General features: G+C 24.4%; 1 protein-coding gene across 3 annotated transcripts in view; it reads right to left on the bottom strand.

Moving 5' to 3' along the window:
- The window catches only part of LOC134832905 (1-phosphatidylinositol 4,5-bisphosphate phosphodiesterase classes I and II), an 85,394-nt gene that overhangs the window by 6,937 nt on the left and 63,581 nt on the right, over positions 1 to 14,876 (bottom strand). For 2 of the 3 annotated variants that reach the window (XM_063847114.1, XM_063847115.1), the window contains exons 4-6: positions 4,774 to 4,907; positions 2,646 to 2,831; positions 2,255 to 2,452 (exon numbers count right to left, since the gene is read on the bottom strand). In XM_063847114.1, the coding sequence (XP_063703184.1) occupies positions 2,255 to 2,452; positions 2,646 to 2,831; positions 4,774 to 4,907 (518 nt within the window). Of the gene's footprint in view, positions 1 to 2,254; positions 2,453 to 2,645; positions 2,832 to 4,773; positions 4,908 to 4,972; positions 5,002 to 14,876 lie in introns of those variants that run through there. The other variant, XM_063847116.1, reaches the window with a different exon arrangement.

The following is a 14,876-nucleotide window of genomic DNA, read 5'->3' as shown; positions in this document are numbered from 1 at the left end:
TTATTAGTTTGCTAATGTTCAACGGGGAAAAAATTTTATCCGAGAAGAGGAAATTTTTTTATTGTGCATTGGAAAAAAATTTTTGGGTGAGATTTATTGTTGGAAATTTAAATTTTATTGATGCAAAGAATTAAATATTTATCAAGTAATTTAATATTTTTTTTATCAATATTTCACAAAAAAAAAAATATAAAAATAAAATAAAACCTTTAATTAAATTATTTTATATATTTATTATTATTTTTTACTTTATTTAGTCATCAAAAATTAAATTTTTCGAAATTAAAATTTTTGTTAACTATTTTTTCTTTGAGTTTTAAAAAAATATGTCAAAGGAATTTTCTTTCAGTTTCAATTTTTTGGCAGTTTTGAGTTATAAAATGATTAAAAATAATAAATTAGAGCCCTCTGATAAATTTTTATCCATTTGGAGCAAGATTTGTCAAAAATTGCTTTGACACAGTTTTGCTCTTGATTTAGTTTTCAAAACAAAACTATGTCAAAGAAAAAAAATTTTTTCAGTTTCAATTTTTTGGCAGTTTTGAGTTATAAAATGATTAAAAATAATAAATTAGAGCCCTCTGACAAATTTTTATCCATTTGGAGCAAGATTTGTCAAAAATGGCTTTGACAGAGTTTTTGACACAGTTTTTGACACAGTTTTGCTCTTGATTTAGTTTTCAAAACAAAACTATGTCAAAGAAAAAAAATTTTTTCAGTTTCAATTTTTTGGCAGTTTTGAGTTATAAAATGATTAAAAATAATAAATTAGAGCCCTCTGACAAATTTTTATCCATTTGGAGCAAGATTTGACAAAAATTGCTTTGACACAGTTTTTGACACAGTTTTGCTCTTGATTTAGTTTTTAAAACAAAACTATGTCAAAGAAAAAATTTTTTTTCAGTTTCAATTTTTTGGCAGTTTTGAGTTATAAAATGATCAAAAATGATAAATTAGAGCCCTCTGACAATTTTTTATCCATTTGGAGCAAGATTTGTCAAAAATGGCTTTGACACAGTTTTTGAAAAAACAAAACTATGTCAAAGAAAAAAAATTTTTTCAGTTTCAATTTTTTGGCAGTTTTGAGTTATAAAATGATTAAAAATAATAAATTAGAGCCCTCTGACAAATTTTTATCCATTTGGAGCAAGATTTGTCAAAAATTGCTTTGACACAGTTTTTGACACAGTTTTTGACACAGTTTTGCTCTTGATTTAGTTTTCAAAACAAAACTATGTCAAAGAAAAAAAAATTTTTCAGTTTCAATTTTTTGGCAGTTTTGAGTTATAAAATGATTAAAAATAATAAATTAGAGCCCTCTGACAAATTTTTATCCATTTGGAGCAAGATTTGTCAAAAATTGCTTTGACACAGTTTTTGACACAGTTTTGCTCTTGATTTAGTTTTCAAAACAAAACTATGTCAAAGAAAAAAAATTTTTTCAGTTTCAATTTTTTGGCAGTTTTGAGTTATAAAATGATTAAAAATAATAAATTAGAGCCCTCTGACAAATTTTTATCCATTTGGAGCAAGATTTGTCAAAAATTGCTTTGACACAGTTTTTGACACAGTTTTGCTCTTGATTTAGTTTTCAAAACAAAACTATGTCAAAGAAAAAAAAATTTTTCAGTTTCAATTTTTTGGCAGTTTTGAGTTATAAAATGATTAAAAATAATAAATTAGAGCCCTCTGACAAATTTTTATCCATTTGACACAGTTTTTTTGCAAGTTTTCAAAAAAACAAAACTATGTCAAAGTAAATTTTTTTTTTCAAGTTTCAATTTTTTGGCAGTTTTGAGTTCTAAATGATTAAAAATGATAAATTAGAGCCCTCTGACAAATTTTTATCCATTTGGAGCAAGATTTGTCAAAAATTGCTTTGACACAGTTTTCAGAATTTAAATTAAAAAAAAATAAATTATTTAAAAATTCCATCTTAAAATATTTTTCCATGGCAAACATTTTTTTTAAATAAATTTTTCAACAAGAAGTGCACTATCTCACAAACTTTTTTTCACAAAATAAAACAAAAAATAAAAAAACGAATTATCCAGCAATGAAATTTCACGAAGTATTTTGAGTGAATACCATTTTATTCATGTAACACAGAAATTTTTGTTATTATTTCAAAAAGCTACGCAATTTACTGCTTTATAATTGGAAAGATAAATCTCCGTTTTGCCAAATGTTTCTAGAGCACTAAAAAGTTGCTCTTCACTGCGACAACAAACAAACAAAAATTTAACGAGCTTACCTCAAAAATCCATCAATACTGAGTTGACCCTTTTGCGCGTTGAACTTATTTGGCTCGTACTCTTGTATGATATCACGGGCACGTTGTGGATTTGCATAAGGATAGAGAATTTCATTTAACCTAGGATCACGTTGTGTCTTATTAAGAAAGTCAACCAGCTGGGTAGTTGACATTAAACGCCGTTTGGCAGTGCCGACTCTGACAATAATTTAAAAAAAAAATAATTGTTTATTTATTTTTTTTCTTATAAAAATTTTTTTTCTTTCATCTAGATTTCGAGAAAAAAAAATTATAAAATATTCAAGATAGCTTTCGGCAACAACTTGAAAAAAAAATTATTCTACAAAGTAGTGAATAAACAATGAAAGAAGGAATTATCTAAAATACTTACAACTCGTCAAATATTTTTTCAACCTCTGAGCGCTGCGTTAAATTTTTGTACAAATTAAAAAAGTCTTCAAATTGAAATTTCGCTAAGGCAAGAGTGTCTCCCTTTCCCGATGGCAAGCCAGACACATCCAGAGCCTTTTCTACGCGTCTTCGGTCGTCCTTGCTGACTGCAAAGTGCTTAATAATGCTGAAAAATAAAAAAAAGTTACAAATTTTCCTTTTTAGAAAGCAATAATTTTCCATTTTCCTCAATTTTTCATCTTACTTCGCCTTCAATTCAGGCAATTTCCATATTTTCCTTTTTCATTTCATAATCTACTGATAAAATTTACCATTTTCAGAATCTTATCTCGGCAACAAGATCTTACATGGCAGTCATTAATAACATACACACACAAAAAAAAAGTAAAAATAGCCTAAAAGTATATGAAAATTTATGTGAGCCCATTTAGCTGAACATAAAAACCTCATTTTAAAGGTTACCTATAACGTAACAGACAATACACAATTAGGCAGGGAAAATATGAAAAATGCTTTTGTAAAACTTCTTTTATCTCTTTTACATTTTTCTTTTATTTTTTTCTCTTCTCTTTCCCGCCTTTCATCGTAAATCTGGCGCATAAGAGGATGTCTTCAATTTTTTATTTTATTTTTTTTTTTAGAGCAACAAATTTTCATCTTTTGAAGATTTATATATTTGTAAAAGCGATCAACAAGCAAAATCTTCCCGTGTTTACCGCAGCTCGTCGCTTATTTATATTTTTGAAAAAAATGTGCGATTATATCATTTTTCATCATATTGTCATGCCAGCAGTGCCGAGTTACACACAACGCGATTAGAAGCAACAATTGTAAGTAAATATCAAATAAAATTACCGAGAGACACGACATGAACACGACACGACGACGAAAAATGGTTGTTGCTGCGATTGAAATATTGTTCGGTTTAACCATTTATTTACATTAAATAAACGAATAAACACACTTGTCGCTGTCTCATACACATAAAATATTTACCGCGATTTGTTGGAGTAATGGAGGGAAATGAGAGATGATGGCTTGATTTGAGATCATTTTTCATTGGATGTGGTGAGTTTTTGTACTAAAGGGACCCGTAGATGTTGTTCTACTCGTTAGAATTTTTTTTTATTTTTTTTTTAAATTTTATTTAATATTTATTTTTTTCGTTTATTATTTTTATTTATTTATTTTTGTATTTTTTTTAAAGAAATTAACCCCTAAAAGTATGCAATTAACGCAGTTTTAAAAATATTTATTTTTATTCCGTAAATTATGCAATGAACATTAAATATCAATTTTTTATTTTTCATGAGTTTTTAAATGCTTTTTTCAAATTTTTTCAGCTCTAAAACATTCTGAGATCCGATAGAAATAAATTACAAAAAACCTCAAAAAGATTCTTAAAGCAAAACTTAAATTATAACGTTTCAAAATTTGTCCTAATTTTCAGGTCAAATTTAGAATTTAAATTATTATAAAATAAAAAAAAATTGAGAAAAATTGAAAATTTTCATAAAGGAAGAAGTTTTGAAATTATTTTCTTTTTTTTAAGAAAATTTTTAATTTTTCTTATTTTTTAATTTTTATCAAAAATTATTTCGAAACGTATTTAGGTATTTGTTTTTATTACTATTTTTAATTTTTAATATTTTTTTAAATTTTTTTATTATTTTTTATATTTTTAATATTAAGTATTTTTCTATTTTTAATTATTTTATATTTTTTTTTTATTATTTTATATATTTTTTTATTTGTTTATTTTTTATTATATTTTTATTTTTATAATTTTTTATTTTTTTTTATAAAAAGTTGAAAATTCATACAAATTTTGATTGTAACGAAATAACTCAAGTTTTGTTTTAAGAATCCTTTTGAAGTTTTTTGAAATAAGTCAGAATTACCTCTTAGAATGTTTTTGAGTTGAAAAACAAGAAAAATATTTAGAAAAACCCATGAAAAATTAAGAAAATAATATGTGATGTTCATTGCATACCTCCAATTCAAAGGGGCAAAAATTATAATTTCTTTAAAAAAATTATTGCATATGTTTAGGAGTAGATTTCTACCTTTGAAAAAAAATAGAACTTTAAAAATATATAAAAACGTACTTTTTCACGGGAATTTTTCCGGTTTTGTCCGTTTGAAGGCATAACTTAGTATGTGCTTTTTGCAGGAACATCGTCGCTGATCCATTGAGTTGCGTGAGATTGTATGCCAGCTTCATCAGTTCATCTGTCCATGCCTGAAATTACACAAAAGATGTAAAATTAACATTTTTCAATTTCCTGTAAACGTTAAATTTTTCACATGTCATTAAATTCGCTCTTCAACCGATTATTTTTCCCGCAAATTTAAGTATCAAATGATGTTTTAAAACACATTTGACACCATTTGTCGTGCACGTGATACTCTCTCTCATTTTCCAATCCGCTCTTCTCATTTGCAATTAAGCACATTTATTTTCGCGTGAATTCAATTATTTAAATAACAGTCACAGATTTTGAGTTATTGTCATGCGGAATATTTATTGCAAAAATCCATCTATGTCATTAAGTGTGTGCGAGCGGAGCATTGTGTTGTCAATATTGTGTGAAAATTGTCAGCAAATAATTGGCTTTATTTGCTCGTGAAACGTATATATTGATTATAATCGGCTTATAAATGCGATGCATACGGGACAAAATCAGTTATGATAACGAGAAAAATCCATTTAGATTTTTTTTTTTTTAATTTCAATTCTCTAATGAGGCTGCAAAAAGGTTTAAAAAGGGGCCATATCCCTAATGTACCTTCTAATAAAAGCAAAAATAAATTAAGAACTGGGTTACTACTTTCGAAAATTGGCCACATGGGATCAGCTTTTATTAAAATTTGTGTTTGTTCAACTCTAACAGCTTTTTTCTATGAAATTAGTAAAGTTTTACGAAAAACCAGGCGTCTCCATTTTATGTTATTTCTGTGAAATACCGTAAAGTAAATAATTCTAAGAGAAGATTTTGATTTTAAAATTCAAATGAAACAAAGAAAAAATTAATAAATTAAGAAAATTTTGATTTTTAATAATTTTTAATTAATTAATTAAATTTAAATTAATTTAGTAAATAATTTAATTATTTAAAAAAAATAATTTATTAATTTAAATAATTAATTTAAATTTAATTTAATTTTTTTTAATAAATTTAAAAATTTTTTGAATTTTAATTTTTTTAAACGTAATTTTAATTAAAAACAAAAAAAAAATAAATTTTTGAATATTAAAATATTTAGAGAACAAAATTCTCTTAAAATTATCAACTTTACGGTAATATGAAACGTGGCAGTGCATCACATTGCACAAACACCTTTTTCCTCACATAAAACTAAAATCTTCAGGCATTTAAAAGTTTTATGATGAGAGAGATAAACAAACACACACACAGTTTTGAATTTGCTTTTAATTTCTGGGAAAATGAGGTTGCTCTACATATATTTACACGAAAGTACCTGCGAGAAACGAGATGACAGCAATCACGTTTATTCGCAGGAAAATCTGCAAACTTGGTAAAATGGTAAACTAAATCTCAACTTTTGTCAAGACAGAAAGTTGTAATTAAAAGAGGTAAAGTGGTCAAGGGAAAAATTAAAACAAGTTGCTGAAGTGGTTTAACTTTCGCCGAATGATTAAGAAGTGAACAATAAAGTTAGATTCCGAGAAGTTGGTAACTTTCGTTGAGAAGAAAGATCTTTTGTCTCGAGAAGATTTATTGTAGTAAAATTTAATTAAAATTATTTATATCAAATTTTTGTTAAAGTAAGAAATAGTTGCATAAAAAATAAATTAAATAATTGTTTTGAACTTTTTAGGAAACGAGATGAAATTGCACTCAAAAGTTCACTGATCTGGTTTGAAAAATTAAAAAAAAAATCTTGAAGTGCAAGTCATAAATTATTTGGATGGATTTCTGAACAAAAAGGCAACAAAAGAAGAAATTAAGGACTTTATGGGTTCAAACCAGAGAATAAATGCCATCGACAATATTAGTTTATGACAAAAATTCAGAAACTTCTAAAAAAATGCTAACTTGAGAAATATTTTATAAACGACATTAAATTAAGAAATTTTAACTATAACAAAGAAGAAACTTTGAAAATTTGATGAATTCCGATAAACAAGTTCAATAAGAGATCCAACAAAAAAAAATTAAGTTCGACCTTTGAGAATCGAAATTAACTTAAAAAATTATATTTTAAATTAAATTTCAAAGTGCATTTTAGAGCAAAATAATTTTTTTTTAATTTTTTTTTCGATTTCCTCTCATATAATTTTTTAAAAAAATTTTAAGAGTAAATATTCAATATTCAAGAAAATTTTCAAAATTAGTTAATTTCTTCAAAATGATCAACATTTTTGTTAAAATAAATTAAAAAATTTAAAATTTCCTTTCAAAATTAAATTTACAAAAAATTAAATTAAAAAATTTCTTTCCGGATGACAAGGCCATTTTCATTATAAATAAATGAAAAAAAATTGAAAATAATTTTTTTTTAAATTTTCAAGCCCTAACCTTTAGAAGAAAAATTAATATTGAATTATAAAATTAAGTAATTATTGACTTTTTATTTATTTTTGAACACTTTTCGTTATTTTTTCGAATTTTTTGCTTAAAATCAAATTAAAATAATAAAAAATTTTAATTTAAGCTTTTAGTAAAAAATTCTATTTTATGATTTAATTTTCTCCAAACGAAAAAAAAACACAAGATTTCTTGCCTTCAAAAAAAAAATTATTGCAATTTTTATAACCCATTTTATAGCTTCAAAATCTTCCTTAGAATCACAAACCATCATAATATCCCGTACAAACATTAAACTACCAGAAAATACAATTTTTATGCTAAATTGAGTGCACTTTTTATCGTCCATCTTTTCGTAATTCCTCTTTACTATCGCCATTGTTAGTCGCCTTTTAAATACCAATTATAATGATATTCGTTTTAATTTCCATTCCTGGAACGTGCAATGCAATTAAATTAAATTTTTCTTAAAAAAAAAAATCAGTGAAACCAAGTAAACGGAGAGAGAAAATGCAAAAATTGATTAGAAAATGCATCCCTATAAAAGACAAAACAAAGAAAAAGAAGAAAAACTTAATTAAAACGGCGCAAGAAAGTGCTTCTCTACATAATTTTACGACGGAACGACGAAACGTAGCCACAGCACGAAAAAAGGGGTTTATTTATGAGTACAATATTTTCTCCGGCAGCAAGAAAAAGCAAAATGTAAATGGACCGTAATGAGAGTTATTTTATTGTTGTTGCTTGTTGCTGCACACAGACGACGAGCAAAATGGGGTTTTCATAAAGTGCAACAACTGAAGTGTGTTCGTCATCGTCGTCGTCGCTTCGTGGCATGTGGCTCGCTACATCAAAGTGCCTCTGTGTTTTAATTAGCAGCAGAATTTAATTACTGTGACAAATGTTTGCAAATGAATATATTAAAAAGTACGAAGGGAGGGATTTTTTCTTTTGAACCGAGCAATTTTGTCTCCAATTTTTCATTGGAAATCCTTTTTGTAAGCAAAATCTACTCAATTTGTTACAAAATTATCATCTTGGAGAACATGAAAGAGCTCATATTTCAATCAGATTTACGAAGAAAGATTTTCTGTTACCAAAACATATTATTGGCGATTATTATTTGCCTTGATCGATCAGTAACGGAACAGGAATTTGATTCGAAAAGTGATCTAAATAATTTTTTTCTAAAATAAATATTTTTTTTAAAATAAATTCTGATTTTTTAAGCAGTTTAATTTTTTTTTAAATTAAATCGAAATTATATTGAACTTTATTTTAAATAATTTTTTAAATATTTTATTTATTTTTTTTTTATTATTTTATTTCTCAATATTTCGATAAAAAAGTATTTTTTCATGTTAATTAATTAAATTCAAAAATAATGAATTGGAAACAATTTTTAAATAATTAAACCCTCTGAATTTTTATATGTTAAGAATTCAATTTTAAAGAAATAAATTAAAATAAATTAAAAAAAAAATTTTAAAATTTTTTAATTTTTTTAAAAATTAATATTTTCATATTTAAACATTTAAATTTAAATAAAAAATAAAAATTAAATAAAAAAAATTCAATTAAAAAAAATTAATTAATTTTTATTTTTTTTTTTTATAAATTACTTTTTCCAACAATTTAATTAAATTTATATATTTTTTTTAATTCTAAAATTAATTTAAAAAAATTAAAAATAAATTAAAAAATAATTTGAAAATAAAATTAATTGAAATATTTTTTTTTTTTTTTGTTTTAAAAAAAAATTGAGTTTTTAATTGTTTTTATTTTTTAAAACGATTTTTTTTATTTTTTTTTTTAATTTAATTTTTTTTATTCTTTAATAATTTTTTTTATTTAAATTTTTTTTTAATATTTCTTTTATATAATTTAAGAATTCAAAATTAATCTCGAAATAATTTCTTAAAAAATCTTGCAAAACAAACAATCCATCCCTGACCTGAGGTTATTGTCATCAGATGTGACTCTCATATAAAATGAAGATGAACAATGAACTGCCGCACCACACGAACTACCTTTACGAGAACGATAGCAATCTTTGATGGGCATAGTAACTTAATCGAAATTGATATGGTCTTCGTGTGTGTGTGTTCGTTTTTGCTCGAAAATTCATCGCAGATTTTCCTCATAAACTATTTTTCGGTTCATTGAATTGATTTGTTCTTTAGAAAAAGGGCTTTACGGAGAAATCCTTTTTGTATATTTATCGGCTCTCTCTCGCTCTTTTGTGCGAATGACAATAAATTAATTGCTAAGAGAGTTGTCGCTTACAATAAATGAAGCCATTGAAGCATCCCAAAAATTTAATGAGTTTCAGAACGAAAGGAGAGTTTGTGTCAACAACATTGTCGCAATGAATTGTTGACCGAATCTGGCATTTTGTTGGACTTTTCACACGTTCTTTTCTAATCACATTGCAGATTAAAGTAATGAATTACCCATAAAATGTGCGATAAAGTGCTTAAAAATGCATTTTTTTGCAGTTTAATGCATAGTAAGTGTCGCATGACGTGTTATCGGTTAGGTTTTTATCGTAAAAAATTCCATTTTATTTATTAGATTTTTTTTTATTGCAACACTTGACGAACAATTTATAATGAAATTTTAAGTTATTAAAATTAAATTTTGAAGTAAATTAAATTTAATTAAATTGTCAAATAAATTTGTTGGAAAAATTAAAAATAAATTATTTTTTTTATTAATTATATAATTTTATTTTTTTTATTTTATTTATTATTTTTTTTAAATAACTAAAAGTTTTATTTAAATAAAATAAATTTTAAAATAATTAAATAAATAAAAAATTTTTTTAAAAATTTAATTTTTTTTATATGAAAAAATTTCTTTAAAAAATATAAATTAAATTAAAAACAAATTAATTAAAAAAAATCGAATAATTTTTTTTTTGTAATTTCTTTCAATGGAATTAATTTTTAAAATAAATTTTTGATTTTAATTTTTTAATATTTTTTTTCTTAATTTTTTAAATTATTTTTTTCATATAAAAATTCATCAAATAATTTCTTAAAACTAAAAAAATATCTTGAAAAAATAACTAAAATTCCTCGTAAAATCGTTACAAAAACTTCATTAATTGCTCTGTCGCTCTGTTCACATTAACACTCCTTTTAAAATTATTTCAATTTTTCTGAACGAAAAAAAAATTAAATGCCACAAAAAGTTACAATACGTTTATTAAAAGGCCATTCAGATGAAAAATTATCAAGCGAGAACGAGTCAAGTGCATTAAAAATTACCCTTTTATTACTCCATTTTATTTTAAAATTTTACTTTTTTGCGAATACAGGAATACGGGCATCGTGTCGCACCACAATTTGTTCATGTTACAAACAAAAAAATATTAAGTGACGGAAAATTTTTTAATTAATTTTTTTTCCTGCTTCTGTTTCTCGCTCCCTAACAAAAAAAAGTAGCAAAAATCTCTAACACAAACGGACCAAAGATTGATTTTTTTTTTAAATATTTTTTTTTTGTTGGCGAGAATAAAAGAGTTTAAAAAAATTAAAAAAAAAAAAAATTCACACAAAATAATAAAAATTTATTTCATGCGAAAAATTTTTTAAAATTAAAATTTTATTTTTTTTTTTATTTTTTAGTTGTGAAAAAAATTAGAATGCCGCCAAAATTCAAATAATGGAAATTTAATGAAATTTTTGTTAAAATTATGGAAAAAAAAATTTGGTTCGCATAAAAAGTTCACAAATAAAAGGAAATTGTGTAAATTGAAGTCGTATCTAAAATAGAATGACCTACATTTTAGTTTGCGCGCGCGATTGTTTGTTTAATTAACTTAATTGATAATGAACGGATTTTATGTTCCTTAATTATAAATTACATTCCGTTTTTTCTCCTAATTTACGACATTCAGGTGACTTTTTATTCATGAGGACAGATGAGCTTCTGTCAAAAAGTCTAATATTAGTCGATAAATTATTTATTTGTCGTCGCGTGCTTGGCAACTTTTTGTATTTTATTACACACAAAACCATTTATTATATCACTCGAAATCAAAATGTTGTCTGATTATCGCAATATTGCGCACGCATTTTATTACCAATCAGTAATAATAAAATTATTTGTTGTTATTATTATGGAAATTTTATGGGTTTGCTTCTAACACGCCGCGCACGCCGCCGCCAAGAGATTTGTTGTCTGTGGGTCTGGATGGAAGTGTTGTTATTATTTATTTATTTGTGCTCGCATGCAAAACAACAACAACAACAACGAAAAAAAATGTAAAGTTAACGAAACACGCAATAAAAATTATTTATACGAAAGACGGAAAAGGGAAAATGCTTTTGGAGAATTGTGGTGCGGGTTTTAGGTCGTTTTGCTTACTTAGGTTTGCATAAATTTACGCTCGTGTGAAGACGTGAAATCCTTTTTTTTCTTGCTTAGAAAATTCTTTTGAGTAATGGAAGAGTTATTAAGTGGTCAAAATGTAACTTTAGATTTTTTTTATTTCTGATATTTTTTTTAAAGAAAATTTTCAAAAATTGTCTTAATATATTTTTTTTTAATTTAAATTTAAAAAATTTTTAAATTTATGTTAATTAATTTTTTTTTAAATATTTAAAAATTAAAAATTTAATTTTTTTAAATTTAAAAAAAAATTTTTTTCCTATAATTAAAAATAATAAATCCAAACAAAAAAAAATTTGAAATTTAATTTATTTTAATAATTTTTTAAATACTTATTTATTAAAATTTAGTCTAAATTTTATTTTTTTAAACTAAAAATTTTAGTTAATTTATAATTAATTAATTAATTTTTCTCAAACAATTTTAAATTAAATAAATTAATTTTTTAGTGAAATTTATTTTTGTTAAATAAAATTTAAATTATTAAAAATTTCCTTTTTTTAAATATAAAAAAAAATTTCTGTTATATTTTTTTTTTTTTTCAAAGAAAAAATTATTTTCATAAAGGAATAACGATTTCTTTGAATTTGATATTTTAAATATTGCCCATCTTTTCATTGAATTTCCATTGAAAGCAAATTCCCAGAAATCTTCTTTTAACACATTTTACTATACAGAATTAATATTTCTGTAAATTTATTGAAACTTTTCTGCATTTTTTGTCAAAATATTGAACTTTAAAAAATATCAATTAAATTTACTGCCCTTTGAAATAAAATTCTTAAAGCGAAATTCATCTCAAAAGCTCTTTGTTGCTCAATTTTTAAGACATTTTCATCCTTTAATGTACAAAATGTTCCTTTGAGACATCTTTCCCATTCACATCATTTTAAATTCTCTTAGAAAAGTCACTTGAAACTTTCCATTGTAAATAAAAACCTTTTTTTATTGAAAATATCGATCGTTACTTCCTTTTTTTTTGCAATGACACAAATTCACAAAAATTGTAAAAAAAAATCCTTGCACAAAGAATTTCACTTTGGAATGCAATCATGCTGCATTTGACTCGTCTATTCAGATCACTTTTACAAAGTCAACCAATACAAATACCATTCATTAAGAAGAAACGAGCCTGTTGGCATTTCCTTTTGTTGAATTCTTTTTGAACATTCCTTTCTGCGTTGTATTTGTCCTTGCTCGTTCAAAATATTCATTCGCCGAAATTTCTTTTGTGCATTTTTTTTCTCCTTTTGCGAATTTTCCGCGTTGAATAACCTCCAATTAACCTTAAATTTACCCACATATTTTTTAATCGAATCGCTCGTGTTTGAAAAAATTTCCATTTGAATCAAAGTTAAAGCCTTTTAAATGTCCTTTTTTATTAAGCCATTTTAGGGATAAGAGGGTTAATTTCATAAAATGGGGCATTTTCATAATTTTTGTAATTTGTCTAATTTTTTAAAATTCTAATAAATTAAAAATTTATAAAATTTTAATTTAACATAATAAATTATTTTAATTTATTTTAAATTAAATTAAAATTAAATTTTTAATTAAGTAAATAATTTAAATAAAATTTCTTTAATTAAAAATTTAATTTCAACATAATTTAATTTAATTATTTATTTGATAAACATAATTATTTTATTTTTTTTATTTTCTCATATATTTTTTAAAATGAATTTTAAAAAGCTGCCTCAATATGGGGCACTTTCATAATTTTTGTCGAGTTTCTTCTTTGTCAAAGTTAAAATAATTTAAAAAAATTTATTAAATTAAAATAAAATTATTTTTTTTATTTATTTTATTAAGATTTTTAAAAAAATAAATTAAATAATAAAATTAATTTTTTGAATATAGAAAATAATTTTAAAGAAAATTTCTTTAATTAAAAATTAATTATTTTAATTCAATTTAATTAATTAATTTAATAAAAAATTGTTTTTAAATTTTTTATGTTATTAAATTGTTAGAATTTCTCAATATGGGGCACATTCATAATAATGAATTTTCTTATAAAAAATGTAAAAATAAAATAAAAAGACAAGATTTTAAGAAAATTTTTGTCAAAATGAATTAAATTTAAACCAACCCGCTCCAAATTAAAAAAAAAATTGATAAAAATGCCCCACTTTCCCCTATCTGAGCTACTTGCTCATTCATTCATGAATGAAATCATGCTTTAGTTAATAATTGAAATGAAATTGCTTTATTTCGTGAATTTTTTTGCTGTTTAACTTTTCATAGGGGCACACATACGTCGTCTTGTAAACTTGTTAACAACCTGTTGAACGTGACATGCAAAACGATGAAAGGCTTTTTATTGTAATAAAACGAAAGAAAATTGAACGAGAACGAAGGAAAAAGGTTGACGACTAGCAACGAGGTAAGAACAATAAGTTAACTCGAGCTCGTATGAAGAGAGAGAGAGGGGAATGCATTATTAATCAGATGTTTTCAATTTTTGTGCCTACTCATGAAAATTTACGCTAAACTCTATGAAACGCTTATTTCATTCAATTTCCGGAGGTTTTTACGAACATATACACGAGGTTTTACATTTTAAATGAACGCACACACAAACATTTTTAACTCTGTGAAAAATAATTACAAGGAGCGCACGAAGGGAGGAGGAAATAACTGTCGGTTCGTAGAAGGATCCGAAAACGTAAATACGTCTAAGAAGGTACCATAATAACAGGAAATTACCGTCATTTATTAGCTAAATATGCTATTTTGCAGCGCAAACAACGACGATTCTGACGCAGAGAAAAAAGTCAGTCAAAATATGTAACCGCAGGTTTCTCATCAATTTTTGATAAGCATCGTCTTTGATTCATTGAATGGAGCTAAATTGACATGTAAAGTAATCATCGTCATCACAAAAAAAAGGGACAATGAGTCAGGTCAGACGGAGAAAATTACTAAATTACTTCGATAGCGACTGATAAATTTCTGTTGATAAATTATTCAGGGGAGTTAATCTGAGAGTGACACGCAATCAAAGCGGGCATGCCAAAAGGACATTGCTCTGTTTTTTTAAAAGAAAAAGGGATTTCTCGGAATTTGTTTTTTTTACTTGTTTGGCGTAAAGGAATTTCGCTAAAGAAGGCGACAATTGGTAGATTTAGTAATTTTTTTTTAATTTAATAATCTAGAAGGATCTAAAACTAAATTGTCGGTTCTTTAATTTTTTTTTGAATATTTGATTTAATTTATAATTTTTAAAATTTAATTCCGAGTTCCCTTAAAATTCATAA

This window comes from Culicoides brevitarsis, chromosome 2 (assembly GCF_036172545.1).
Source record: "Culicoides brevitarsis isolate CSIRO-B50_1 chromosome 2, AGI_CSIRO_Cbre_v1, whole genome shotgun sequence".
NCBI lineage: Eukaryota > Metazoa > Arthropoda > Insecta > Diptera > Ceratopogonidae > Culicoides > Culicoides brevitarsis.
This window is presented reverse-complemented; position numbering and strand designations above follow the sequence as displayed.